Source organism: Henckelia pumila, chromosome 4 (genome assembly GCF_033568475.1).
Source record: "Henckelia pumila isolate YLH828 chromosome 4, ASM3356847v2, whole genome shotgun sequence".
Taxonomy (NCBI): domain Eukaryota; kingdom Viridiplantae; phylum Streptophyta; class Magnoliopsida; order Lamiales; family Gesneriaceae; genus Henckelia; species Henckelia pumila.
In genome coordinates, this window is record NC_133123.1 from 149,679,873 (window position 1) to 149,707,136 (window position 27,264).

General features: G+C 36.4%; 3 protein-coding genes across 4 annotated transcripts; all 3 read right to left on the reverse strand.

Annotated features, from left to right (window-relative positions):
* Positions 1-2,511: 2,511 nt before the first annotated feature.
* LOC140862050 (uncharacterized) lies at positions 2,512-4,653 on the reverse strand. Its single transcript, XM_073265055.1, has one exon. It carries the CDS (start codon positions 4,651-4,653, stop codon positions 2,512-2,514), a length of 2,142 nt encoding a protein of 713 aa, XP_073121156.1.
* A 957-nt stretch (positions 4,654-5,610) lies between these two features.
* On the reverse strand, positions 5,611-8,178 carry LOC140862051 (putative late blight resistance protein homolog R1B-14). Its single transcript, XM_073265056.1, has one exon. The coding sequence runs from the start codon at positions 8,176-8,178 to the stop codon at positions 5,611-5,613; it is 2,568 nt and encodes an 855-aa protein (XP_073121157.1).
* A 15,652-nt stretch (positions 8,179-23,830) lies between these two features.
* On the reverse strand, positions 23,831-27,056 carry LOC140865303 (putative late blight resistance protein homolog R1B-16). Of its 2 annotated transcripts, none has more exons than XR_012144539.1 (2): positions 24,197-27,056; positions 23,831-24,105 (listed from the first exon to the last, which is right to left on the reverse strand). XR_012144539.1 is itself a non-coding variant. In XM_073269899.1 (2 exons), the coding sequence occupies exon 1, from the start codon at positions 26,921-26,923 to the stop codon at positions 24,347-24,349; it is 2,577 nt and encodes an 858-aa protein (XP_073126000.1). In that variant the 5' UTR covers positions 26,924-27,056; the 3' UTR covers positions 23,831-24,105; positions 24,312-24,346. The 2 variants fall into 2 exon arrangements, 1 of the variants encoding a protein (XP_073126000.1); XM_073269899.1 differs by having other exon boundaries at positions 24,312-27,056.
* Between the last annotated feature and the right edge of the window lie 208 nt (positions 27,057-27,264).

Sequence of the window (27,264 nt, forward strand, 5' to 3'; positions counted from 1 at the left end):
CTGTCTCTGTTATCTGATCCTTGACCTCGAGTCTATAGGGAGTTCACTTTGCATGCATGTATACTCATACTCTCGCACTGAGCGTTTTATGCTCACGTCTCGTACTCTGTATTTTCTGGACACCCTATTCCATGGGGCAGGTTTGCGATTGGACGAGGAGGGTGGATCCAGGAGGGGCTAGTCAGCGGTTGGCCGGCTGGAGCTTCGCTTAGGTTTTATTACTGTTGTTTGGATTTATACAGCTATTCGATTTGGTTGTATATTATGGGATAATTACAGATTCCTTTACTTGGGATTGTATAATGTTATTTGGATTCCGCAGTTTTATTCTGATATCTGTTTAATTAAGTTAATTGCATGCATAAGTTCTGTTTAGTAGGTGATCCGGGTAAGGGTCACTACAGGGCAAGCAGCCACCACTGCCTTCATGTATTCTGCAGGTCTCCACTGTAGGTTAGCGTGTCTTTGGCAATTATAGCACGAATGAACCAGATCTGAGGAGTCTTTGCGCATAGTAGGCCAAAAGAAACCAGCAAAAAGAGCTTTGCGAGCTAGGGCAAGACTGCCCAGGTGACTTTCGCAAGACCCTTCATGAATTTCTCGTAATACGTAATTTGCCTCGTCAGGGCCTAAACACTTTAACAAGGGCTGAGAGAAAGATCTCTTGAACAAAATTTGATCGATCATGACGAAGCGAAGAGCCCTTCTTTTTACTTCCTTGGCCTTTTTGTTATCATTTGGTAATTCCTTCTTAGTCAGATATGTGTGTATGTCATATCTCCAATCCCCTTCTGGTACTTGAGTTAGCATATAATCAAGAGTTTCCAACTGAGACACAAGTTCCCGACCTGCAACAATGGGATCAGGCCGATCATTCAATGCACTAGCTAGGCGAGCCAAATGGTCGGCCTTGATGTTCTCAGCTCGGGAGATGAGCTCTAAATTCAGCTCGGTGAATCCTTCCTTAGCTGTGTCTAATGCCTTAGCATATTTCCTCATTTTATCATCTTTGATCTCGAACTTTCCGTTGCTCTGCTGAATAGCTAGTTGGGAATCGAAATATAGAGTAGCCCGGGAGATACCCAAATTCCGTGCTGCCTTAAGTCCGAGTAGCAATGCCTCATATTCTTCTTCATTGTTAGAGGCTCTGAAGTCCAATCTGATTGATATATTAGTTTCTTCACCCCAAGGTGAGATGATCACGATTCCAGCTCCGCTCCCTGACTGACATGATGACCCATCTACAAAAATCTTCCATAGCTCTTCTTGTTCTAGCTGGACTGTCTCTGCCAAGAAGTCAGCCAGGGCTTGAGCTTTTATAGCTGTTCGAGGTTCAAACTTGAGATTGTACTCACTCAATTCTGTGATCCATCTGACCAGTCTACCTGATGCATCTGGATTAGTTGCAATTTTTCCCAGGACGCTATTGGTGAGCACGGTGATGGGATGTGACAGGAAGTAAGGCCGTAATTTTCTTGCGGTGATTACCAGAGCTAAGGTAAGTTTTTCTTGGGTTAAATAATTGAGCTCGGCTCCCTTCAAGACATGACTCACAAAATAAACAGGCTGATGATTTGCCCCGTCCTTCCTGACCAGGACTGAACTGGCTGCTCGGGGTGTGACTGCCAGATATAGGAACAACTCTTCCCCTGAAATAGGCTTATTCAGCACGGGCAATTGTTTTAAATAGGTCTTCAAATCCTGGAATGCCTTCTCACTTTCCTCATTCCATTCGAAATTTTTGGTCTTTCGCAGTGCCTTGAAGAAGGATAAACTTTTATCTGCAGATCTGCTTATAAATCGGGCTAATGCGGTAATTCTTCCTGTCAGCCTTTGTACTTCCTGTACATTTCTGGGCGAGCTCATAGAAATGATAGCTTGGAATTTTTCAGGATTTGCCTCAATTCCCCTTCTCGTAACCATATAACCTAGGAATTTACCAGCCCGGACTCCAAAAGTACACTTGCTAGGGTTTAGCTTCAATTGATAATTTCTCAATGTCTGGAATGTTTGAGCCAGGTCGGTGATGAACTGGTCTGCAGTTCGGGTTTTGATCAGGATATCATCAACGTATACCTCAATGTTTTTCCCAATTTGTTGCTCGAACACTTTGTCCATTAGTCTCTGATATGTTGCCCCGGCATTTTTGAGTCCAAACGGCATGACCACATAGAAATAAGTTCCAGTTGATGTGACAAAACTCACTTTGTCTTTGTCCTCTTTTGCCAAGGGAATTTGGTGATATCCCTGATAAGCATCCAAAAAACTGAGTAATTCATGCCCTGCAGTCGAATCAACCAGCTGATCAATTCTAGGTAGGGGGTAACAATCTTTAGGGCATGCTTTATTCAAATCTCAAAAATCTACACACATGCGCCATTTTCCCGTAGACTTTGGAACTAGGACTATGTTGGACAACCAGGTCGGGAAGTGGATTTCTTCAATGTGCCCCGCCTTGAGTAACTCGTCCACCTACTCCTTTATTACTGCATCCTTTTCAGGACCTAAGTGTCATTTCTTTTGAATAATAGGGTGATAACCTTTTATCACATTGAGCTTGTGTTCTGATATTTCCCGATGGACCCCTACCAGGTCTGAAACTGACCATGCAAAGACGTCTTTATTTTTTTGCAAGCATTCCAGCAGTGTTCGCTTCAACTCTGTTTCCAGGGTTCGAGCAATTTTTACTACCCCGAAAGGAGGGGAGATTATTACTTCTTCAGTTTCTTCTTCAGTGGTGACAGATGTGTCTTCTATCAAGTTGATTTTTTCCATGCCAAAAATTCCAGGTCGGTCGACGTTATCAGTCCTGGCTACTTTTTGCTCTATTCTGACCTCCTCCACATAACACTTGCGCGAAATAACTTGATCACCTTGCACCTCCCCAACCTCATTACCCACTGGGAATTTCATTTTCTGATGCAGAGCTGATGCCACAGCCATGAAAGTGGTCATGGCAGGTCTGCCTAGTATAGCATTATAAGCGGATGGGGCGTCCACTATAATGAAACATACAATTCGAGTTTTGCGAGTGTTGTTTTTTCCAAGAGTTAAGGGTAGGTGGACTAATCCAACAGGTCGGATGGCATGACCCGTGAAACCAAAGAGTGATGTTACCACAGGCTCCATCTTGTACTGTCCCAAATCCATTTGATTTATTGCTTCTTGGAATAAAACATTGACTGAACTGCCTGAATCCACGAATATCCGAGCTACGTCATAGTTTGCGACTGTGGCCCTTATTACCAGCGCATCGTTATGGTTGCTGGAAACCCCTTTCAAATCTTTTGGACCAAAGGAGAGGGTCGGGCCAGTATGGAAGATTTGATTCCCAATCTCCATATTTATTAATTTTCTACTGCTAGTTTTCCTAGCTCGATTGAAATCTCCGTCAGTAGGGCCTCCAGAAATCATGTTTATAATTCCTCTAGCAGGCGGAGCTGGTCTTTGATGAGCTCGGTCATCGTCGGGCTGGCCCTGATTCGGGTGATTGAAATCTTCATGGGGAGGAGCAGTCCTGGCTCTTTGCCTCGGTCTTTCTTGCTGTCTCTTGTTCGGGCGATATCCCTCTTGACGGGTCAATATATTTTTTAATTCAGCATGTTGTTGTATTATTCTTTCAATCTCTTGATCTAATTGACGACAGTTCTCAGTAATATGCCCATACTCATTATGAAAGTGACAATATTTATCTGATTCCCTGTTCCGAGGTCCCTTCTCAGTCCATGGAGGCCTTTGTGTGAGCTTCCGATCATCACAAATTTGGAGGGCTCGGACTTTACTCATGCGCAAGGGAGTGAAAGAGCTGAATTCTCCCAACAGCGCAGGTCGAAATGGTTGTCCCATTCCTGTCCCATTGCTCGGAACCCTATTGCCCTTTGGACTTTTTGGTCGCTCCCTCTTCACAGCTGCTCGTGAGACCTGAATCTCTTCCATGTTGACATATTTCTCAGCTCGGGCAAGTAATTCCTCATACGTCTCCGGCAGCCTTTTTATTAAAGATTTAAGAAAATCTTTTGTATCCAGCCCTTGCATGAATGCGCTGATGAGCAGGTCTGGGGTAGCCATGGGTACCTCGAGAGCCAAGGCACTAAACCTTCGAATGTATGCCCTCAAATTTTCATGTTCCCGTTGTTTGATTGCAAAGAGACTGAAAGTAGTGGTAGGATGCTTTTTGCTACTAGCAAAGTGATGCAAAAAGGATTTGCTAAAATCCTTGAATTCCTTGATCTCCCCAGCGCGTAACGTATTGAACCATTGCTGGGCTGGTCCTATGAGAGTAGTAAGGAAAGCCCTACACTTGATCGGATCCGAATATTTATGCAGCAGAGCTGCATTCTCGAAGCGTGCTAAATGTTCCTCTGGATCGCCTTTACCATCGTACTCCCCAACGTGGGGAAATTTAAATTGTTTGGGAAGGTCAGCGTCCAATATCTCCTGAGTAAAAGGAATGTTTCTGATTGTGGTAGCTAGGTACCCGGCCTGCTTCTTCCTGAGCTGCTCCATTTCTTCCTTCAATTTTTTGATCTCCTCGAGGTGGGCATTATGATCGGGGTGCAGAATATTTGCCTCATCCCTCTCTGCCAAAGCCCTCTGAACAGCCTGAGCTATTAACAACTCTAAATTAGGATGATTTCCATTCTGATCAGCCATCGAAACTCTTTTTCTTCAAATTCCCACAGACGGCGCCAATTGATGATGTCGGAATTTTACCTCGGGTTCGGTCTGGTAGAATGGATCCTCCAATTTCTTTATGGAGCAGGTCGGGTCGGGTACCACCAAGTTCTGCACAAGCAACAACTAGGTCAAGGGGTGCCGAAAGTGTTTTCGGCGTGACCCCTCCGATGCCTAAGTCAGTGTCTTGAAGGCAAAGGGTATGATTAATACGAAAACTGAGAGATATGAGTGCGTGAATAATGAAAACAACCATAACAGTACCTGTATTTATAGGAAAAAATAGAATAAGTTACCTAGTAGAATTATAACATATCCTGGACTAGGACTCTTCATCCATTGGACCCTTCTTAAGTTTATCTCTATCTTGTGAATATTTGAGAAGATCCATACTTATCTCACATGTATCAGAGTCTCACTCGAATTATAAAAAAGATGCGTACGGCATACTAGGCCCAGCCCTGGTCGGCCCATAAATACCAGTCCTGGTCATATCTAGCAGACTCATTATAAACGGGATCGGGTTAAAATATTTTCTCGGGGTAACAGTATTCTTGATTTTCTCTTCATGTTCTTGGTTAGCAAAGCATGGACAAGAAAAGTCGATTCATTGTAATGCTTTGATGCACCTTGTGATTGATTAAAGTGGAAGAGCTTTGGGCCAAAGTGGATGTAGGATAATTCATATCCGAACCACTAGAAATCAGCGTGTCAATTTTCTTTTGATTGCATGTTATTCGATTGCCGATTGTCTTGTTTTTCGAATCGTGTTCATGATATATTGAAAGAGCTGGAATCTTGTTGGTATGATATATCTATGATCGTGTTGTTCAGTGAATGTTGTTGACTATATATTATCAAGATTTCTTCAACATGAAATCTTACTTTGTACACGTGATGACGTGAATGTTGAAGTTTGCAACTTTAATCATCCTCTTATTTTCGTGTAATTATGACTTGAAAGCCTTCATTTCCATAGCTCTCTTGTGCCTCAGCTATTTGCTCTGCCCACTCGTTGGTAGAATCGCTACAAGAATCTACTCCAATTGTTCTAAGTGTTGGGAGTTCACCAAAGTCTTCAGGAAATTCCTCCAGATTTAATCTTCGAATGAACAGGCTCTCCAGGGCAGGAAAGTGTGTCTTGTCTGCTTGCCAATGTAGTAACTCACCCCTGCCGATTATCAGCTTTTTCAATTCAAGAAATTCCTCATCTTCCAGACGCCACATATGGCCTTCAAACGTGCAGTTATGTAGCCCAAGCTCCTCCAGTTTAGGCAAAGAAGACGCAATTGTCATATCAGGCAAATGGCAGCCAATTAAAGTTAACTTTTTGAGAGAGACTGGGAAGCTGAGGTGATTCAAAGACATTGTACCCATTGACTCCAAACTTAGTGTCTCGAGCTTTTGCAAGTGGACGAGATTGCTAAGGTTGAAGACCGCAATATCCCATCGTGGGAATAGAGGAGAGTAAAAAACTTTTAACATATTCAGATTTGGAGCTCTTCTATAAACATCCTCTCCACACCAAAAATTTAGAACACCAACGAGATTCTGCAGATTTTCCAGAATATGAGGATCATGTCGCCCGTCCTTGGGATAATCAAGAGGAAGAGGATCACATAGAAAAACCATATTGGAAAACAGATGTCTGAGGTGTGGCAAGTCCCAGATTTCCGACGGTAGCGTAATTAGATTGTCAGGGCTACTCATAACAATCAAACTCTGCAGGAACAAAAACAAGGGTAACGAATGAGTCCTCATTGAATTAAAATTCCGACGGTCTAGAAAGGATAGCCGTAGCTGCCTAGTTTCTTCCTCCGCCTGCGAGAGTTCTTCAACCACTTCCAACCCATCCCACACTACTAGACGTGAAGCATACACATTAGTAGTAGAGCGTATTTGTAATGCTTGTCTCAGTATACCAAGGGCTTGCGTGGTTGCTACGTTTCGTTTATCTATGGCAGAAAGAAATTTTTCTTCTTCAACTTGCTTCAGACATATTTCCCCAATGAAATCATGCATACCCAAAATTTTTACTTGGCCGATACTCCCAATTTCAAGAACAAAAATAAGGTTCCTTTCAATAAGATCTGTTATGTACCCATCGGCAACCTCTTCCAAAGTTTTATCTCTTATTGGTTTTACAAAACCCTCTCCAACCAACAACCAAGCGATTTCAGGTAACATGGACCGGTGGCGATATTTGGAAATAACGGCTATGTAGAGGAAGCATGGTTTCAAATGAATCGGCAAATTTTTATAACTCAGTTTTAATATCTCCATGCAATTCCCTTCATCCCCTGAGCTAATAATGGATTTCAAATTTTCCATAGTATCTTCCCAGACCTCTCTTGTCTTGTTAGACTTTGCAAGAAATCCACCTATTGCCACAATTGCTAGAGGAAGTCCTCTACATTTTATCGCCATATCCTTTCCTAATTCTTCGAGTTCAGAAGTGCACTCTTCTTTCCCAAATACCTTGTCTCGCAACAGCATCCAACTTCGATCATAGTCTAAAAGTTCCATTTCAAAAGACACAAGAGAGTGTAATTGCCTAGCTACATTTAATTCCCTTGTTGTTATAATAATCCGACTTCCATTACGGTTATCGGGAAGGAACGCACGTATCTTATCCCAAGCCTCAATATTCCATAAATCATCCACCACGATCAAATACATCCTCTCAAATAAGATTTTGTATAGTCGATCACCCAACTCATGATACTCACTCAGATCACTCTCTTGGTTTCTTTTGAACAATTCTTCATGCAACTGATCATCACCTGGAACACCCTCTTGTTTGCTTCGATCGATCTCTGACAGCATTTCCAAAATAATTTGCCGTACACTATAATTTTGAGATACCGTAGCCCAAGCACGAATATCAAAGTATTGCGCAGTGTAGGCATTTTTGTAGACATTTTTAGCTAGAGTCGTCTTACCGATGCCTCCCATTCCAACAATCGCTATGATATCGCGATTTGATTGATCTCCGGTTAGAGTATCGATTATTTCATTAATCAACTTCTCATCAGAACCCACCAGAGTATTGTGGTCATTGGGAGCTAACCTTGATGAACCAATAGGCGAAAAATCTATCAGTGGCCGAGCTTCCTCCAAAGGCCTAGTAGCCTTTTTAATCCTCGTCACTTCCGTCTCAAACAAATCCTCCATCTCTTCTATAAGATTCTGGATATATTCAGAGAAGCCAGTGGAGCTTTCCGCCTCTTCGCCATTAAACCGTGCTAGAATTTGATCCAACACATGGTAGTCAATGATGCTGTCCGCTGCACGAGCCATGTCTGCAATTCGACTCCCCAATGCTGCAGCCATTTCTTCATGGTCTCTGTGCGAATAATCTTCAAGAAATTCTTGAAGGGAACGGACCTTTTGTAGCAGGGACTCGATCTGTATTATGTTCATATGTAGCTGTTGGGAAGGCTGCAAGATCGTCTCTAAAGTATGCATCAGAGACATTAGAGCTGCATAAGCCCACGTCGCCATCTACGAAGCTTGAATTTTCAGTAGCTTCTAAAACAGAAAACTAGAAATCAAGAATCCATCTTCGAATCTAATGCACGAAAACAGATAAAAGTGCAATCAAAATCATCAGACAAAAATATTTTTGCCAATGGAATAGATACTCACATATGACTTAGTTAATTAAAGCCGTTTTATTTTAACCAATGCAACAGTTGACTTTGCTTCCTTGGTTTCAATATGATTTGAACCATTAAGCAACAGCAAAAGATGACATGACTAGCATTTTTTAACTATCAATTTGTGCAAATAGATATTATTTGTTTATGCTTTTATTTCTCAATGAACATGATTTGGTCTGAGAGTTGAATTTGCTACAACAATGTTGTTACTCACGTATGAGGTTGTACAATATTTTAGTTAAACCAGAACAATCGAACAAATCAATCTAACTTGATAATTGTTGGTTCTATAATTTCGGTAAATAGCCTGTTTATTAAATTTATGAAAATATATAATTGGTAATTGATCTATTTATTTGGTTTTATTTTCTTGAAACCAAATACATGAGAAAGATTAGATTATTTCGATTCAAGCATTTTGGTTTAGTGAATAATTCATTCAGTTATAAATTAATACTACTCTGAATGTTGATTTGGATAAAAGTTTAATTAGAACGAATAGTTTGTGATTGAAACATACTACAGTTTTATCCATATCACATTGGCACGTACATGCATGTAACGACATAAATAAATTCCATTTATGACTCCATGCTAAAGAAAATTTAATTTGCACTTTTCAGCTTGAGCTTTAAAAGGAGTCTCTAGGTTTATTCTCCATGATTCTCATTGAAAACGGATTTCGAGCTCCAAGAAAGTTATTTTCTAACAAAAAAACCTACACAATTTCTTACATTTTTTTAAAAAATTATGGCGTGAAACTCACCGCCGTTGTTTTGTTACTTTTTCTTGCATATTTGCTATACTAGTAGTGCGTACATTTTGTTTTTTTTTTTTAAAAAAAAAAAGATAATAAATAATAAATTTTAATAATAAAAAATAATAAAATATTATTACAAGTACAGTAACTTTCCGTTAAAAAAATTAAAATATTATTCCGCATATATTTCCCAAATATGAAATATTATTGACTGGACTACTTTGAAGAAATCTTAAATTTAAATAATATAATTATTATATTATAATTATTCTTACTGTAATCATAATTATCAGTATAGGTATTTAATGTTAAAATTGAAAGTTACATTTATTTAATTACAGTTATCATTTATATCTTATATCGATCTTTATACGTACAAATATGGTAAATTTAGATGTAAAAAAAATTCGCTAAACACAATTTTATTATCCAAACAATAATTACTTTTATTCCATTGAATCTATAATAATATTCCCATGGCTTATCCGATCATACACTTATTTAGCTCGTTTACTTGGGAAAAGCACAAAATTCCGAAAATTCAAATAATACATAGCCACATGAATTATGAATACATAATATATAATTCTCCACTAAATTTTTTTCCAACGACACAATATCGGTCCAATTAAATAAATAAAATATATAAACAATTGAAAACACAATGTTATCATCCAAACGATAATTAATTTAATCCATTCCAAATCTAGGAAAATACTCACATAGCTTCTCCGCCACCGTATTATTTTGAAATCAAAGTACTCCATGAAGAAGAGCAAAATTAAAGCAAGAATGTTGAATACGAAGTAATATAGTCATCCCCAATTTTTATCTTTTCCATGATCTTTTGTTTATCATTATTTTGCTTATCATTATTATCCAGTCTGATTTGATATTCTACTTTCCCACATATTTATCTCGTTTAAAATAACCACTTAAATTGTGTTTTCAATCGTTCGCTTTATTTCAACGACATGTCATTTGATTCACCGTCGATAATAAAAAAAACACAAAATTTTGTTTCACTGAGAGCATAATATTAACCATATGATCCAAAAAATAAAATAAAAAAAAAAACTTAGTGTAAAGAAGACATGATAGCTACATGCAATGTGAAAACCAAGAAAACCAAATCTTCATCGAAACATAATAATATTCCTGTTCATAATTAATTAATTATTAAGAAGAACAAAAACACAAATAAAAATTAATTAATTAAAATAATAAAAAATATTAATTAAACAAATATAATTACCACCAAAACACAAAAATCCATATGATTAAAAACAATATATGGATGCAGGAAATTTACTAAGGAAAAAATAACAAACATAAACTTAGTGTAAAAAGAAGACACTACTACATGCACTGTGAAAACTAAGAAAACCAAATCTTCATCAAAACAGAATAATAATCCTGATAAAAATTAAATAATTAAGAATTAATTAATTATTAAGAAGAACTAAAAGATGCTGGAATTTTCCTAAAAAAACGAGAACAGCGAAATCAGAGCAAGAAAAGAATGTTGAATACAATTACAGCAAGAATGTCAATATACAAAATTAATTTAGCCACACAAAATGTTTCTCTTTTTCGAAAATTTAAAAAAAAATTCATGCATGGATTATCATTTATTAATGTATTTACTCCACACAGAAGACAGAACACGGAATACCAAATGCATTTATCATTTATTAATTATTAATGTATCTACACGGAAGACCAAACACATTTATCATTTATTAATGTATCTACACGGAAGACCAAATGGCAAATGCATTTATAATTAATTATTAATGTATAATTTAAGAATAATGCACAAAACTCGTAAGATAAGACTAACATATTAAACTAATTTGAATATCCAAAACAACACAAACAAATGGGCAAATTAAATGGGCAAATGAATATTATTAAGGACAAACAAGTAAATACACAATTGAATTCTTATTCATGTTTTTATAATAGAAGAATTAGATTAAATTATATTATATTAGATTGTTTCGACTTTGTAACAAAAAAAAAAAGAGTATTAATCAAAGTGTAGGTTTAAAAGCCTCTCAAACCAATAGGCGCCAAAATGGCTCCCGTTTTTCGCCCCATGTACCAGCAACTGGGCACCATCTCAAATTCCGCAAAGTGTGCCTCAATAGCAAATTATTATCTTTCTTTTCTTACAAAATAGCTTATTTTGTCCTTTCCAGTTTTGATTTTTGGTCATCTAATCTAAATTATTAAATATATGTGTTAATCTACTATCTTTAAAAAAAAAAACAAATATAGTTCTCTTTTTACATGTACGTGTTGATGTGTCTAATGCCATTTAAGTATTCACATGAAAAATAACTAATTTTTTTTTAAAAAAAAAACAAAATTGCAAAAAATAAAAGAAGAAATGAATAGGGTTGAATTTGACATTCCAAATTATGAAAATTGGTAAATAAAATAAGCGACATTCCATTATTTTTATATTATAATTATTTTGAGAATGATTGATTTTAATCTGTATTATATTTTATTTAGAATAATTTTAAAAATAAATTTATTTAATATAATAATTCTAAGTATAACATTATTTTTTATATAAAACAATATTGTATAAAAGTACAACTTAAAGCTTATATTTTTCAATTTATGTTATCATAATACAAATTTATTCACGCACATTATTTAATAAAATAATTTAGTATAGCACATAATGAATATAGGTAAATTAATTAAGTTAATCGTTTAAATATTGTAAACCTTAAAAAAATTAATTTGTATATATTCGTAAAAGTTTCATAAATAAATATTTGATGAAAGAAAAAAAAACAACGTTAATAATAAAGAAATATTGTAAGACAATATTAGGCAATAGCTTTCTTCAACTTCTTATCAGAACTCACAATAGTAGTTTGCTCCTTGGGAGCTAATCTTGACGGCACAATAGTAGTGAATTCCTACCATGAATGACTAAGATCTATTTGATCCGAGTATAGAGATTAACTCTCCAAAAGATTCTTACATCAACGCAATCCTTGATGCTTCCATTTGTATAATTATATACAAGTCATATATATATATAAGAGAATTCTAGAGAACTCTATATAAGTTTAGATTATGAATCATCTAGAAATTAAGTTTTAGAATTTACGCAGTCTCTACGTACCATGCTCCACATTTAGAGATTTTCGGAATGCGTATTGTAGCACCAAAAATCTTATTTACTAAATCGCATTCATTAATTAAATAAATATCATGATTATTATTTTTAAGTTTAAGTTTAATTGATTTAAATTATTTATGTGAATTATGTGATAATAAAATATCTTATTATTTATTCAAATGATTTTTATGTTACTGACTATTTAATTAATGTTTTTAATTGTTTAAATTTATTTATCTAATTGATTTTATTGTGCAATTTCAATTGTTTTAAATATTTTAAAAGTTTAAACTTGCATATTTAAATGATTTTAATTGTTTAAGTTTATTATTTTAAATGATTTTAATTGTTTAGTTTATTATTTTAAATGATTTTAACTGTTTAGTTTATTTATTTAAATATTTTCGAGTGTCCGACTTATTTATTTTAAAATAGCCTTAGTTTAGCGGTTAGTTATTTTAAATTATTTTAAATGTCTAGCTTATTTATTTAAATCTTTTTTAATTGCCCAAATCATTTTTTTATTTCCACTTGTGTATTTATTTAAATTGCTTTTAAACGTTAGTTTAGTTTGTTCAAACTATTTTAATCGCTCGGCTTGTTATTTAAATATTTTACTCGTCGCCATGACATCCGAATATTTTAAGTGTTTATTTCTTGGATTTTCATGCCTAAATCAGTTTTTAATATTTATTATTTTAATTATTTTAATTTTCTGTGATTAATTGGCTAAATATTATATTCTTCCGCGCATTAGAATATATTATTTTTAACTTTTGCGAAAATTAGTATTTTTATTTTTGGATTAGTAAAATCAAATTTAATATTTTAAATTATGATTTTTTTAAGTTTGTATTTTTATTTAGGCGATTTAATTGTAGTCCTAATTGCTAGTATTGATTTAGCACTTTTTAAAGGTGTGTTTCACTTTTTCTTGAAATTGCCTACACTCTCATTTTTCTAGGAGTTGCCTACCTATACACTTGAATTCCAAGGATTTAATCCTAGCCACACACACACTCACTCCCCAAACGCGCACACACACACTCAAACACACACAAAATGCCGATTTGTGTCCTGCTCTCCATTGAAGTGCATCGGCTTCACTCTCCATCTTCTCTTAGCATCTCCATCTTCAATTCTTCTCCAGTGGATCGCTCCTAGCTAGCTGGGCGAGCTGGTTCACCCCTTTTGGAGCTCGGTTTCAGCTCATAGTAGCTGCTAGCAGCTCACGCACAAGCTCTTTGAGCTCCCCTCTGTCCCTTCGAGTTTTGTAGCTAGGCAAGGATATTGGTTTCATTCTTCACTATGTGGATTATATTAGTTAGTATGTTGCATTTTGTTGTGGATTATACCGAAGCGAACATGACGATAATAGAAATTGCGGAATAAAATAATCTTCAAGAACACCAATTACGTGGTTCACCCAATATAGGCTACGTCCACGGAGCTGCTGCAAATCTTTATTACCGGAGAAATATTACAAGTGTATACAAAACACTATATCTCTCCACACCCAAGCCTCGAGTATTACCGAGAAAATATTTCTCTAACTCACACAAGAGATCACCGAAAAAAAGAACAACTCTTTTTTTTCTACTCTTTATTTTCTTCTCTACTGTCAATACAAAAAAAAAGAATGAGATACAATAACTGAAATAAGGGAGCTCTATTTATAGTAGATCCTTCATTCTTCTTTCTTCAAACATTCGATGTGGGATTCTTTAATGGGTCTCACCCTTAACAATTCTCCACTTGAAGACTTGATTTCAATCATGGCTTCACACAGTCAATGCAGCAACTCATCCCTCCTTGCTTATACTTGCAATCCAACTGAAGTCGAACACAACTTCAGTTTGTCAGTGGTCACCGCCTTTGTGAACATATCAGCTGGATTTTTACTTCCAGAAATCTTCTCAAGCATCAAGATTCCATCTTCCAAAACTTATCTGATAAAATGGTACCGAACCTATATATGCTTCGTCCTAGCATGATAAACAGGATTCTTTGCCAAATGAATAGCACTCTGACTGTCACAGTGTAATGTGCTATCCTCAAGCTTCTGACCCAACTCTTCAAAGAATGATCTCAACCAAATCATCTCTTTGCTCGCTTCCGTGACTGCAACGTACTCAGCTTCAGTAGTCGAAAGTGAAACAATCTTTTGCAACTTGGACACCCAACTTACTGCCGTACCACCCAATGTGAACACATATCCAGTAGTACTCTTTCTGCCATCTAAGTCACCACCCATGTCGGCATCGACATATCCTTATAAGTCCTGATTAGTCCTCCTGAAGCATAGAGATAAACCAGTAGTACCTTTCAAGTATCTGAGAATCCACTTCACTGCTTCCCAGTGTTGTTTTCCCGGATTGCTCATAAACCTGCTCACAACTCCCACTGCATGTGCTATGTCTGGTCTGGTGCACACCATTCCATACATGAGGGTTCCGACAGCAGAGGCATAAGGAATCTTATTCATATAAGCATGCTCCTGCTCCGTCGATGGTGATTGGACTTTGGTTAGCTTGAAATGACTAGCCAAAGGAGTACTAACTGGTTTAGCTTCATCCATGTTGAATCTTCTAAGCACCTTTTTCACGTACTCTGCCTGAGATAACTTCAAGACTCCGTTCACCCGATCTCTTGAGATCCTCATTCCAAGGATTTGCTTTGCAGCACCCAAATCCTTCATTGCAAATTCTTTTGATAATTCTCTCTTGAGTTTATCAATCTCCACCAGACACGATCCTGCTATCAACATGTCATCCACATATAGCAGTAGAATGATATAAGAACCATTAATCTTCTTCATATAACAACAGTGTTCCGCCTGACACCTCAGGAAACCGTTGTTATTCATGAATCCATCAAACTTCTTGTACCACTGTCTTGGAGCTTGTTTGAGACCGTACAAGCTCTTCTGAAGTTTGCATACCATTTTCTCCTTCCCTCGTACTTCAAATCCCTGTTGCTGCTTCATATAAATTTCTTCATCCAAGTCACCATGAAGAAACGCCGTCTTTACATCCAACTGCTCCAGATGTAAGTCTTCCTTAGCCACTAGTCCAAGTACAGTTCTGATAGTGGTTAACTTCACCACTTGAGAGAAAATCTCGGTATAATCAACGCCTTCCCACTGTTGAAAACCTTTCACAACAAGTCTCGCCTTGTACCGCTTGCTACCGTCAACTTCTTCTTTGATCCAGTACACCCACTTGTTGTGTAATGCATTTTTGTCTTTCGTAAGTTCTGTTAACTCCCAAGTCTGATTGGATGACAGTGAATCCATCTCGTCTTTCATGGCTAACTCCCACTTGATTGAATCATCATTTTGCATCGCTTCATCAAAGGTCTCTGGTTCACCTTTATCTGTCAGCAAAATATAATGAAGTGCATGGGAGTATTTCTGAGGTGGTCTGATTGTTCTTGACGATCTCCTGAGTTCAATCACCGGAGTTTGTGGATCAACTTCTTGTGCAGTTTCTTCTTCCTGCTTACTATCCTCCAACTCATTCATAGGAATATCTATCAATGGCACTTCATTTGACTTCTGGACTTCAGGACATTTATCTCCTGCTGCAATGTCTGACTTGTCCTTGTAAAAAACTCGCTCATTGAAAATGACATCTCTGCTCCGAATGATCTTTCGATTTTGGTCATCCCAGAACCGATAACCAAAATCATTATCTCCATAACCAATAAAGAAACATTTCTTTGATTTCGGATCAAGTTTTGTTCTACTGGCTGAACCGATGTGAACATATGAGAGACAACCAAACACTTTCAAGAACGAAAGGTTTACTCCTTTGCCGCTCCAAACCTCCTCTGGTATTCTGCAATCAAGTGGTATCGAAGGTCCTTTATTGATCAAATACGCTGCAGTGTTAACTGCATCAGCCCAGAATTATTTCGGCAGTCCTGCGTGCAATATCATGCTCCTGGCACGTTCATTCAGGGTTTTGTTCATTCTTTCAGCCACACCATTCTGTTGAGGTGTACCAGGAATGATTTTCTCCATCTTGATCCCGTTTTGTGCACAATACTTCTTGAACTCAAAATCTTCATATTCTCCTCCGTTATCAGACCGTAAGCACTTCACCTTTAAGTTGGTCTCATTTTCCACCATGACTTTCCACCTCTTAAAGGTTTCGTAAACATCAGATTTATTTTTTAAAAAATAAACCCAAACCTTCCTGCTCGAATCATCAATAAATGTGACATAATATCGTGAGCCGCCAAGGGATGTCACAGAAGATGGTCCCCATACATCAGTATGAATCAAATCCAACTTTGCTGCTTTTGGTTCTCTACCGCCTTTCGAAAAGCTCACCCTTTTCCTGTTTTCCAAGAACACAACTTTCACACAATTTGTGTTCGACAGTTTTTAACTCCGGTAGCTTTCCTTTTGATATCATCATCTTCATTCTCTTCTCACTCATATGTCCAAGTCTACAATGCCATAGACTTGAGTTGGCTCCAGCATCCACAGCTGCTAACATTTCTCTGCAATTGGAAGTCATATAAAGAGTTCCAATTTTTGTTCTTCGAGCAATAATCATGGCCCCTTTGCTAACTTTCCAAGAGCCATCACCAAAGGTCACTTTATGGCCTTCGTCATCGAGCTGTCCCACTGAGATTAGATTTCGGGTCAACTTTGGTACATGCCACACTTTGTTGAGCTTTCAGATAGATCCGTTTGACATTTTCAAACTGACATCACCCATACCAGCTATTTTCAAAGGTTTTTCATCAGCCAGGAAAACTTTTCCGTAATTATCAATAGTGTAATTACTGAATAGCTCACGATCACTAGTGGTATGAAACGAATCTCCCGAATCCATAACCCAAGAATCAACCGAAATTTCCATGGATATTACTAAGGCATCATGTACATTCTCAGTAACAACATTTGCATTATTCTTGGGTGATTTGCAGTCCTTTTTCATATGACCAATTTCACCACAGCTCCAGCACTTCAATTTCTTTTCAAAAGTATTTTTGTCTTTTCCAGTTCTTGATTTGGATCTACCACGCCATCGGTTAGAACCTTTTTCGCTGCTCCTGCCTCTGCCTCTTTTCTCGAGATTAAGAGCAGATCTCGATGATGTCGCTTCTCCCGAATTCATCCTGCGAACTTCTTCACCAAGAATTCGATCTCTGACATCATTGAATTGTAATTTTCCTTTGCCAGCAGAATTACTAACCGCTGCCCGCATCGGCTCCCAAACATTTGGTAAAGATGCCAAAAGAATAAGTGCATGGATCTCATCATCAAACTTGATTTCCATCGATGTTAGCTGGGAAACAATCGTGTTGAATTCATTGATGTGTGCCGCCACCGAAGCACCTTCCTCCATCTTTAAATTGAATAACTTTTTCATGAGGAACACTTTATTATTTGCTGATGGCTTCTCGTACATGTCCGACAAAATGGACATCATCTCCTCCGTGGTTTTTGCCTCCGTCACGTTGTGTGCCACGTTCTTTGTTAGGGTCAATCGTATTACACCTAACACCTGTCGATCAAGGAGCTCCCACTCATCATCCTCCATCTTTTCTGGCTTCTCCCCGGATAGAGGTTGATGTAGCTTCTTGCTGTACAAATTGTATTTAATCTGTAACCGCCAGAACGTGAAATCTGTACCGTCAAACTTATTGATTCCAGGTCCTGATCCGTCATTTCCGGCCATCGCTTCTCCTGCCTTAATAAAATTTCAAAAAATCTTTTCTCCAAGGCTCCCGAACACCGTAACTGCTCTGATACCAGTTGTTGTGGATTGTACCGAAGCGAACATGACAATAATAGAAATTGCGGAATAAAATAATCTTCAAGAATACCAAAGATTTACGTGGTTCACCCAATATAGGCTACGTTCACAGAGCTGCTGCAAATCTTTATTACCGGAGAAATATTACAAGTGTATACAAAACACTATATCTCTCCACACCCAAGCCTCGAGTATTACCGAGAAAATATTTCTCTAACTCACACAAGAGATCACCGAAAAAAAGAACAACTCTTTTTTTTTCTACTCTTTATTTTCTTCTCTACTGTCAATACAAAAGAGAAGAATGAGATACAATAACTGAAATAAGGGAGCTCTATTTATAGTAGATCCTTCATTCTTCTTTCTTCAAATATTCGATGTGGGATTCTTTAATGGGCCTCACCCTTAACACATTTTTCAGGAAGTTTTGAAATTCATTCTCGATTTTTTGCCCTGATTCGAGAAATTCCTGTTCTACGATGTTTTTTTTTTCCTCAAAAAATCGTGCATATTTGCTTGGCTCGAATTGTGGTTGTGATTTTCAAATTTATGTGTTACATTTGGTTGGTAGTTGTTCATAAGCATATAGTTCGGTTATTTCGCGGATTTTCTTCACAGATCGTGTTCGAATTCTTGCTACTGATTTTTTTTACAGGGCTTGGTTTGATTTTACCAGCTTTTCCTTTTTTCTTGTGGTGTTTAAAGTTTTCTGAGTTTATTATAACATTGAGTTCGAACATTTCCAGAATTTTAGACCTCATGATATGTGACCGAACTCTCAAATTTTGCTGCTTATGGTTCGATTTTAAGATTTCCAGATTATGTTCATGTTCTTGAGTTCGAGCACTTGGTGTTTTGTGGTTTCGATTCGGATGGTGATTTAGAGCTACCATGGATGATATGAAGTTCACATGGTAGCGTTAAGATGGGAAGTTGTTAGCTTGCGAGTGGGCTTTGAGGAACCTTCGAATGGCTAAAGTCTAGGGGCTCGGTTTGATTGCCATGTTGAGCTGGGATTGGGCTGTTAAGGGTGAGTTTTAATGGAGATTTGGGTAAGCTTTAATGACGATTATGATACTAGGATAGAGGCTGGAGTTTGGAGACAAACACCTAAGTTTTTGGTTGAGAATGATAGCGAGGCATGAGCAGATTTTTTAGAGTGTATGGGCTGTCCGGAAGCCATAGTTAAAACAGGGTCTAAACACGGGTTTTGGGTAAAGGGCTCGGGTTCAGAAATAGTCTAGGATGTTTAATTTCTAGCGGGAATCAAATCGGTTAAGTTTGGGTCGAGTTTTAGATTTTTAAATGTTAAGGTGCAGAATTTTTGTTGAACACTAAGGGGCTACTGCCCGGAAATCAACATTTTGAAAAATGATAGCTTAGAAAATAAATTCAGAGGATGACTTCTTTACTTAGTCCTAAGTGTCGTGGAGTCTTGGTTTCAAGCGGAATCCTTTTTGGATAGGAATCGAGTAAGTTATAAATTTTACGGGTGAATCGCTCAAATTTGTCGTAAGTGCTTATGAAGGGTTAAATTTTCCATCTTTTGGTTTAGTTCCTAAATCACCATCCCAGTCTTTATTGCGTGAGTCATATGCGTGATTATAGATAAATATTTTGGCATGCACATTACAATTGCATATGCATGCTAAGTCTTGTAATTATGGATAAAAGAAAATATTTTTACGAACGAGGTGAGTTGATTGTGACTATAGTAAAATTCATGTGTTTGGACGGGCTGAGAGACGTCTTAGCTTCCCTTACCGAAATTCATGTGTATGGATGGGTTAGAAGAAATCTTGACTTCCCATACCAACCATAGGGCAAGACGGGTTGGGTGCTATCCTAACTTCCTTGCGGCATAGTACACTGCAGCTATGATCATGATCGAAACCCATAGAGTCACAATCTAAGGATCTAAGTTCTCAGTTTCAGTTCAAGTCATTTATGTACATGTTCAGCGCAGTATATTCAGTATCATATTTCATGTTTGACTTAGCCATGCATATGTTACATTCATATTCATGTCATTTACTCAGAAATCATCTTTTTAAGTTAAGGGCACAAAAGTATATTTTACTATAAGTTATTTTCAATTTGCCTATGCTTGTATTTATATAGTACTTGTTATCCCCACCATATTCTTGCTGAGTCTTTTAGACTCACTACACTTATTGTTTTCAGGTGAGTAGTTTTTCATAGAGACTGAGGGGCAGGACTATCGAGCGGACTGCGATGCAGGCGCGGCACATCCCTCTGACCTATGCCAGTCTTTCGCAATAGTAGTTCAAGTTTTAATGCTTTAAAGACTCTTAGCTTATTAATTGGACCAATGTAATGAAAAGACTCATATATTTATTTGTGGGCATGTAAATATCAGATTATTACGATTTATGGATGTTTGAATGTCGTAGATCTTTCTTGGGTTCTCGTTCTTTCTTTTCTCAATCTAGTTTATTTAGTATCGTCGGTTTTATTATTTTTAAAATTGTTGTCTGCGTCAGGTGGGTTGTGATTTAAATAGATAGGTCATGCTGAATTTTTTTTTGAAAATCCGCATTTTATTTAATTATTATTTAAAATAGAGGTTAGGGTCGTTTCACGTATGAAGGTGCTGGTTCGTGACACTGTGCTTCTATACCAGTTGTTTTGAGGTATGTAAGCACTAATTGATATATATATAGCCGAGTGTGCATGTTTATATGCTGCATCGTTATCCTTTGCATTATTATATGTCATATGATTCATGTTTATCATGTCATGTTATGTATGAACATGTGCGCATCACGTTGAACCTGATATCCCTTGAGATATCCAGTTGAGTAAGGTTACTCAGCACTTGTTTCTTGTAATCGAGTGACACCCACTGACTCTGTAGAGAAGTGTGTGCGGGTTACCCATGACAATGTTAGTTCAATATCACAGCCAGTATGTGCGTCTAGGGGTGCAAACGAACCGAGCCGGTTCGTGAGCTTTATGAGCCCGCTCGATAAATATTTGATTCGTATTCGAGTTTATCGAACTCGAGCCGAATTCGAACATGTTCGAATTTTTTTCGAGCCGAGCTCGAGCCAAAATTATTCTGTTCGATAGTTCGCGAGCCTTAATATTTAATTTAATATAATATAATTATCTAGTAAATATATATACATTTTGAACCTTTTCGAACATTTTGAGTTTTTCAAACTATAATATCCGAGCAATAGTTCACGAATAGGTTCGAATGTTTCGAGCCGAACTCGAACTTTATTTCGAACCGAACTCGAGCCAAAATATTTAAAATTATTGAGCTTCGAATCGAGCTCAAAATCAAATATACTCTTATCGAGCCGAATTCGTGCCTTAAAATTTTACCATTATTCGGCTCGATTCGATTCGATTCGTTTGCACCCGTATGTACGTGCGTCACCCACTGGCTCATACTAGGGGCGCCTACACTCTAAGCATGAGTTTCAATGTTTGATAACTGTTTAGCAGAGTAGTCATGCTTCAAGCATTGCATATAAAACTGTGTACTCATACCTTACGTACTTGGAGATTTCACACACATTTTTGCTTTTATCATGAACAACACATTCGACGGTGCAACTTGCAAGTTGTTCAAGAGGTTGATCAGTGTTCAGTCGGTTACTAGGGCCTCGAAGCAGATGTTATTGTTGGTTTTAATTTAAGGATATTTTTGTATTTTATTGTAATTCTTTTGGTTTGTATAATTAATTTTTAAGCTTTCAGTTATTTTTCGCTATTTATATATTAATATTTTTATTAAGTTAATCACATATTTATGAAGTGATTAATAGTGGATTCGGATACGGTAACAAGTAAATAAATTTAAAAATTGAAACTTTAAATTACAAAAAATTTATATCACAATTTTTTTCGATCATATTTCATTTAATTAGTTTTTAAATACAAGCCATAAAAATTAAAAAAGCGAAAAAAATTAGATATGTTTTTTAATATTCGGAGACTCAACTGCTCCTACATGTCACCCTTTCTTCCACTGTCGAAAGGATATTCATTAGAAGACTTTGATTTATACAACTCTTTGTACAAACCCAGTTCAGTTAAGACTTATTACACCGCCTAACTGAAACTCATAGCACCTCGAATAAAGAATGCAGTCCTTGACCGATTCTTTTAAAATGTGTTTATAGCTCCTCGACTGATCTATTACAAAAATATTGCAAACCAAAATTAAGCACAATATGATCCTTAATTGATGAGATACAATTCTATGTAAAGTTGGTTGTATATGAAATCCATCACAATTACTATTAAAATTGTTTGATTTATAGAGAGTGGATTTGAAATTTACCTAAATTTTATCCATCCATACAAGTTAATGGTCCACACGAAACCTTAAAATGTAAATATATACTATGGACATTTTTATTTTTTACAAAAAAATTACGCAACATAAAAATATGGGGAGTATTATTTACACTCCACATTTTGTTAAACACATTCCAAATTTTATTTTATACTAAAAATTGATAATTTTACCCTTTGTTTGGTTTTATTTTTAGTAAATTCATTTATTATTTCAATTCCTAAAATAAGTTATTTAGTTACTAAAAACATGCACAGTTTAATTTTTTTTAATATCATTAAATATATAAAAAGCAACGCAATCATTAAAACTAATTTTATTTTTATTTTGATCCTTATTTTTTCCATTTTTATAAACACTCATATTTCATTCTTATGATTTAATTTTTAATTCGCCACATCTCCTTAAATTTTTTTTGTAACTTAAATTTTAAAATTTTTAATTAATTATAATATCTTATAAAATAGATAAAATGCATTCATTAAATTTATAATAAATAAAAAACAATTTAATATTTTGTGTTATCTCATAGTATAAATTGAGTTCAAATAATATATTTGTATCATAAAAATTACGTTGTTAATCATCGAAAGATATATATATATATATATATAAAAAATAAGATAACATAGAAATATTAATTTTAGCCTTAAGTTTAAGATATTTTTTTTTTATTTCATACCAAACTTTAATAAACTTTTGATTAAATCAAAATTTTCACGTCCAATTTTTTTATTAACAAAAATTGATTAATATTCGTATATCAGACTAAAATTTGAGATAAAATATAAATAATTTTAAATTTTAATCTCAAAATAAAATATTTATTATTTAAGAAAATTTTCAAAATTTGTAATTTTTATTTCTTTCATTGCATGATTTATTATTAATTTTGTATATTTATATTTTAAGTAATTTTCTCATACTTGCTAAATTTAAGATTAACTATTAAAATTTTAGTAGTTAACAACAAACTTATTATATTTGAGTTTTTTAAAGGTAAATCAAAATATATTATATAAGAAATGATATTATAAGGGTATATTTGTCTAATATTACATTAATTGGGTAAAGTGGAGAGTAATCAACAAATCTTGGAGTGCGAATAACACTTTCCTAAAAAAATATGATATAAATATTAAATATTTTTTGCAAAAATAATTGGGCCGTCGGCGTGCCATGCACGATAATGCTAAAATGTAATTATTATGCGAAACATTTAATTTTTAAAACAAACGATTTGTTAATTTGTAGTAATACTTTCCATATTAATTTGACTTGGTCTATTCTTGGGACAGTTGAAACATTTACTGAATTGGACCTATTTAGTTGACTTTTCTCGCTGGACCACCACCCCATGGCCCATTATCATTCTAATCCAATCTTTGCAACAATTTAACGAGCCTCAAGCCCTTATTTTTGGGCATGTACATAAATCGCATAAGCACAATTACATGCAAACACCGAACATAATTCTCAGACAAACAAATATAAAAATACAAATACATTTGTTTTCTCAATACAACACATTGTAATACAATACAGTTGAAACAAATTTAATTACATTCAAACAGCATGCCTATGCATAAAACTACATAAAATTAACACGACTCAGAATCCACCATAATCTACTAGACTAGAATTAAAATATAAAGAGTTTTATTTGTTGGAGAAGACACACCCGGGCTCGAGCCTCAAACGACGGCAATGGCTGCAAGCTCTTGTAGGGATCCCTCAACGCTTGCAAGGATACCCTGAAACAATTTATTTGTAATTGTACAGTGAGTCAGAGACAGCATACACCCTCAAAATCATAAAGAACCAAATCAATAAACTAAATCTTACTTGGCCTAAATGTGAAGATTTCACTGAACGAGTACTACGTTACGGCCACAAAACATCACCAAAGGGATGATGTTGCTGAAATAGAAATTTAAAAAACATGTTTTTGAAATTCTACCATGTACAAGGACGTGACTATTGAAGTTTGCAACTTTAATCATCCTCTTTCTTTCGTGTAATTATGACTTGAAAGCCTTCATTTCCATAGCTCTCTTGTGCCTCAGCTATTTGCTCTGCCCACTTGTTGGTAGAATCGCTACAAGAATCCACTCCAATTGTTCTAAGTGTTGGGAGTTCACCAAAGTCTTCAGGAAATTCCTCCAGATTTAATCTTCGAATGAACAGGCTCTCCAGGGCAGGAAAGTGTGTCTTGTCTGCTTGCCAATGTAGTAACTCACCCCTGCCGATTACCAGCTTTTTCAATTCAAGAAATTCCTCGTCTTCCAGACGCCACATATGGCCTTCAAACGTGCAGTTATGTAGCCCAAGCTCCTCCAGTTTAGGCAAAGAAGACGCAATTGTCATATCAGGCAAATGGCAGCCAATTAAAGTTAACTTTTTGAGAGAGACTGGGAAGCTGAGGTGATTCAAAGACATTGTACCCATTGACTCCAAACTTAGTGTCTCGAGCTTTTGCAAGTGGACGAGATTGCTAAGGCTGAAGAACGCAGTATCCCATCGTGGGAATAGAGGAGAGTAAACAATTTTTAACATCTTCAGATTTGGAGCTCTTCTATAAACATCCTCTCCACACCAAAAATCTACAGCACCGACGAGATTCTGCAGATTTTCCAGAATATGAGGATCATGCCGCCCCTTCTTGGGATAATCATGAGGAAGAGGATCAGATAGAAGAACAATGTTGGAAAACAGATGTCTGAGGTGTGGCAAGTCCCAGATTTCCGACGGTAGCCTAATTAGATTGCCAGGGCTACTCATAACAATCAAACTCTGCAGAAACAAAAAAAGAGGTACCGAATCGAAGAATCTCCTCCCCATTGAATTCAAATTCTGGCGGTCTAGAAAGGATAGCCGTAAGTATGGTACTAGCTGGGAAGTTCCTTCCTCGGCCGGCGAGAGTTCTTCGACCACTTCCAACCCATCCCACACTACTAGACGTGAAGCATATACATTAGTAGTAGAGCGTATTTCAAATGCTCTTGTCACTACATCAAGCGCTTGGGCGGTTGCTACGGTCATGTTGCGTGTATCTATGGCAGAAAGAAATTTTTCTTCTTCAACTTGCTTCAGACATATGTCCCCCAAGAAATCATGTATACCGGTAATTTTTACTTGGCCGATACTCCCAATTTCAAGAACCAAAATAAGGTTCCTTTCAATAAGATCTGTTATGTACTCATTGGCAACCTCTTCCAAAGTTTTATCTCTTATTGGTTTTACAAAACCCTCTCCAACCAACAACCAAGCGATGTCAGGTATCATGGACCGGCGATATTCGGAAATAACAGCTATGTAGAGGAAGCATGACTTCAAATGAATCGGCAAATTTTTATAACTTAGTTTTAATATCTCCATGCAATTCCCTTCATCCCCTGAGCTAATAATGGAGTTCAAATTTTCCATAGTGTCTTCCCAAACCTCTCGTGTCTTGCTAGACTTTGCAAGAAATCCACCTATCGCCACAATTGCTAGAGGAAGTCCTCTACATTTTATCGCGATATCCTTTCCTAATTCTTCGAGTTCAGGAGGGCACGTTTCTTTCCCGAATACCTTGTCTCGCAACAGATTCCAACTTTGATCATAGTCTAAAAGTTCCATTTCAAAAGACACGAGAGAGTTTAATTGCCTAGCTACATTTATTTCCCTTGTTGTGATAATAATCCGACTTCCATTACCGTTATCGGGAAGGAACGCACGTATCTTCTCCCAAGCCTCAATACTCCATAAATCATCAATCACGATCAAATACCTCCTGTCGAATAAGATTTTGTATAGTCGATCACCCAACTGATACTCACTTAGATCACTCTCTCGTTTCCCTTCATACAATTTTTCTTGCAAAGGATCATCACCTAGAACACTCTCTTGTTTGCTTCGATTGATTTCTGACAGCATGTCTGAAATAATTTGGCTTGCACTATAATTTTGAGATACTGTAGCCCAAGAACGGATATAAAAGTGTTGCGCAGTGTAGGCATTTTTGTAGACGTTTTTAGCTAGAGTCGTCTTACCGATGCCTCCCATTCCAACAATCGATATGATTTCGCAGTTTGATTGATCTCCGGTGAGCGTATCCATTATTTTAATCAACTTCTCATCAGAACCCACCAGATTATTGTGGTCACTGGGAGCTAACCTTGATGAACCAGCAGGCGAAAATTCTATCTGTGGCCGAGCTTCCCCAGCAGTTTCTTTAATCCTCTCAAACAAATCATCCATCTCTTCTATAAGATTCTGGATATATTCAGAGAAGCCAGTGGAGCTCTCCGCCTCTTTACCCTTAGACCGTGCTAGAATTTGATCCAACACATGGTAGTCAATGACGCTGTCCGCTGCACGAGCCTTGTCTGCAATTCGACTCCCCAATGCAGCCATTTCTTCATGGTCTCTGTGCGAATAATCTTCAAGAAATTCTTGAAGGGAACGGACCTTTTGTAGCAGGGACTCGATCTGTATTATGTTTGTATATAGCTGTTGCTGGGAAGGGTGCAAGATCATCTCTAAAGTATGCATAAGAGACATTAGAGATGCATAAGCCCACACTGCCATCTTAATAAGCTTGGTTTTTCAGTAGTTTCTAAAACAGAAAAGTAGAAATCAAGAATTCGTTTTCGAATCACATGCACGAAACTTATAAAAGGTGTAATCTAAATCATCAAATAATATGTTTTCACAACATTTTTTACCCTATTGAGTAGATTAACAAATGGAGATGTACGCATATTCACATATCACTAAGCAAAGTCAAAGTTGACTTTGCTGCCGCGTTTCTTGAAACCTTGCTTTCATTATCGTTTGAACCATTAATGCAACAGCAAAAGTTGACCTGATCAGCATTTTTAACTATCAATTTGTGCAAAAAGATATTATTTGTTCAGTATTTTATTATT

Bases quoted from the DNA above. Each gene is read 5' to 3' on its own strand.
- LOC140862050 (XM_073265055.1), bottom strand. From the start codon at position 4,653: ATGGCTGATCAGAATGGAAATCATCCTAATTTAGAGTTGTTAATAGCT.
- LOC140862051 (XM_073265056.1), bottom strand. From the start codon at position 8,178: ATGGCGACGTGGGCTTATGCAGCTCTAATGTCTCTGATGCATACTTTA.
- LOC140865303 (XM_073269899.1), bottom strand. From the start codon at position 26,923: ATGGCAGTGTGGGCTTATGCATCTCTAATGTCTCTTATGCATACTTTA.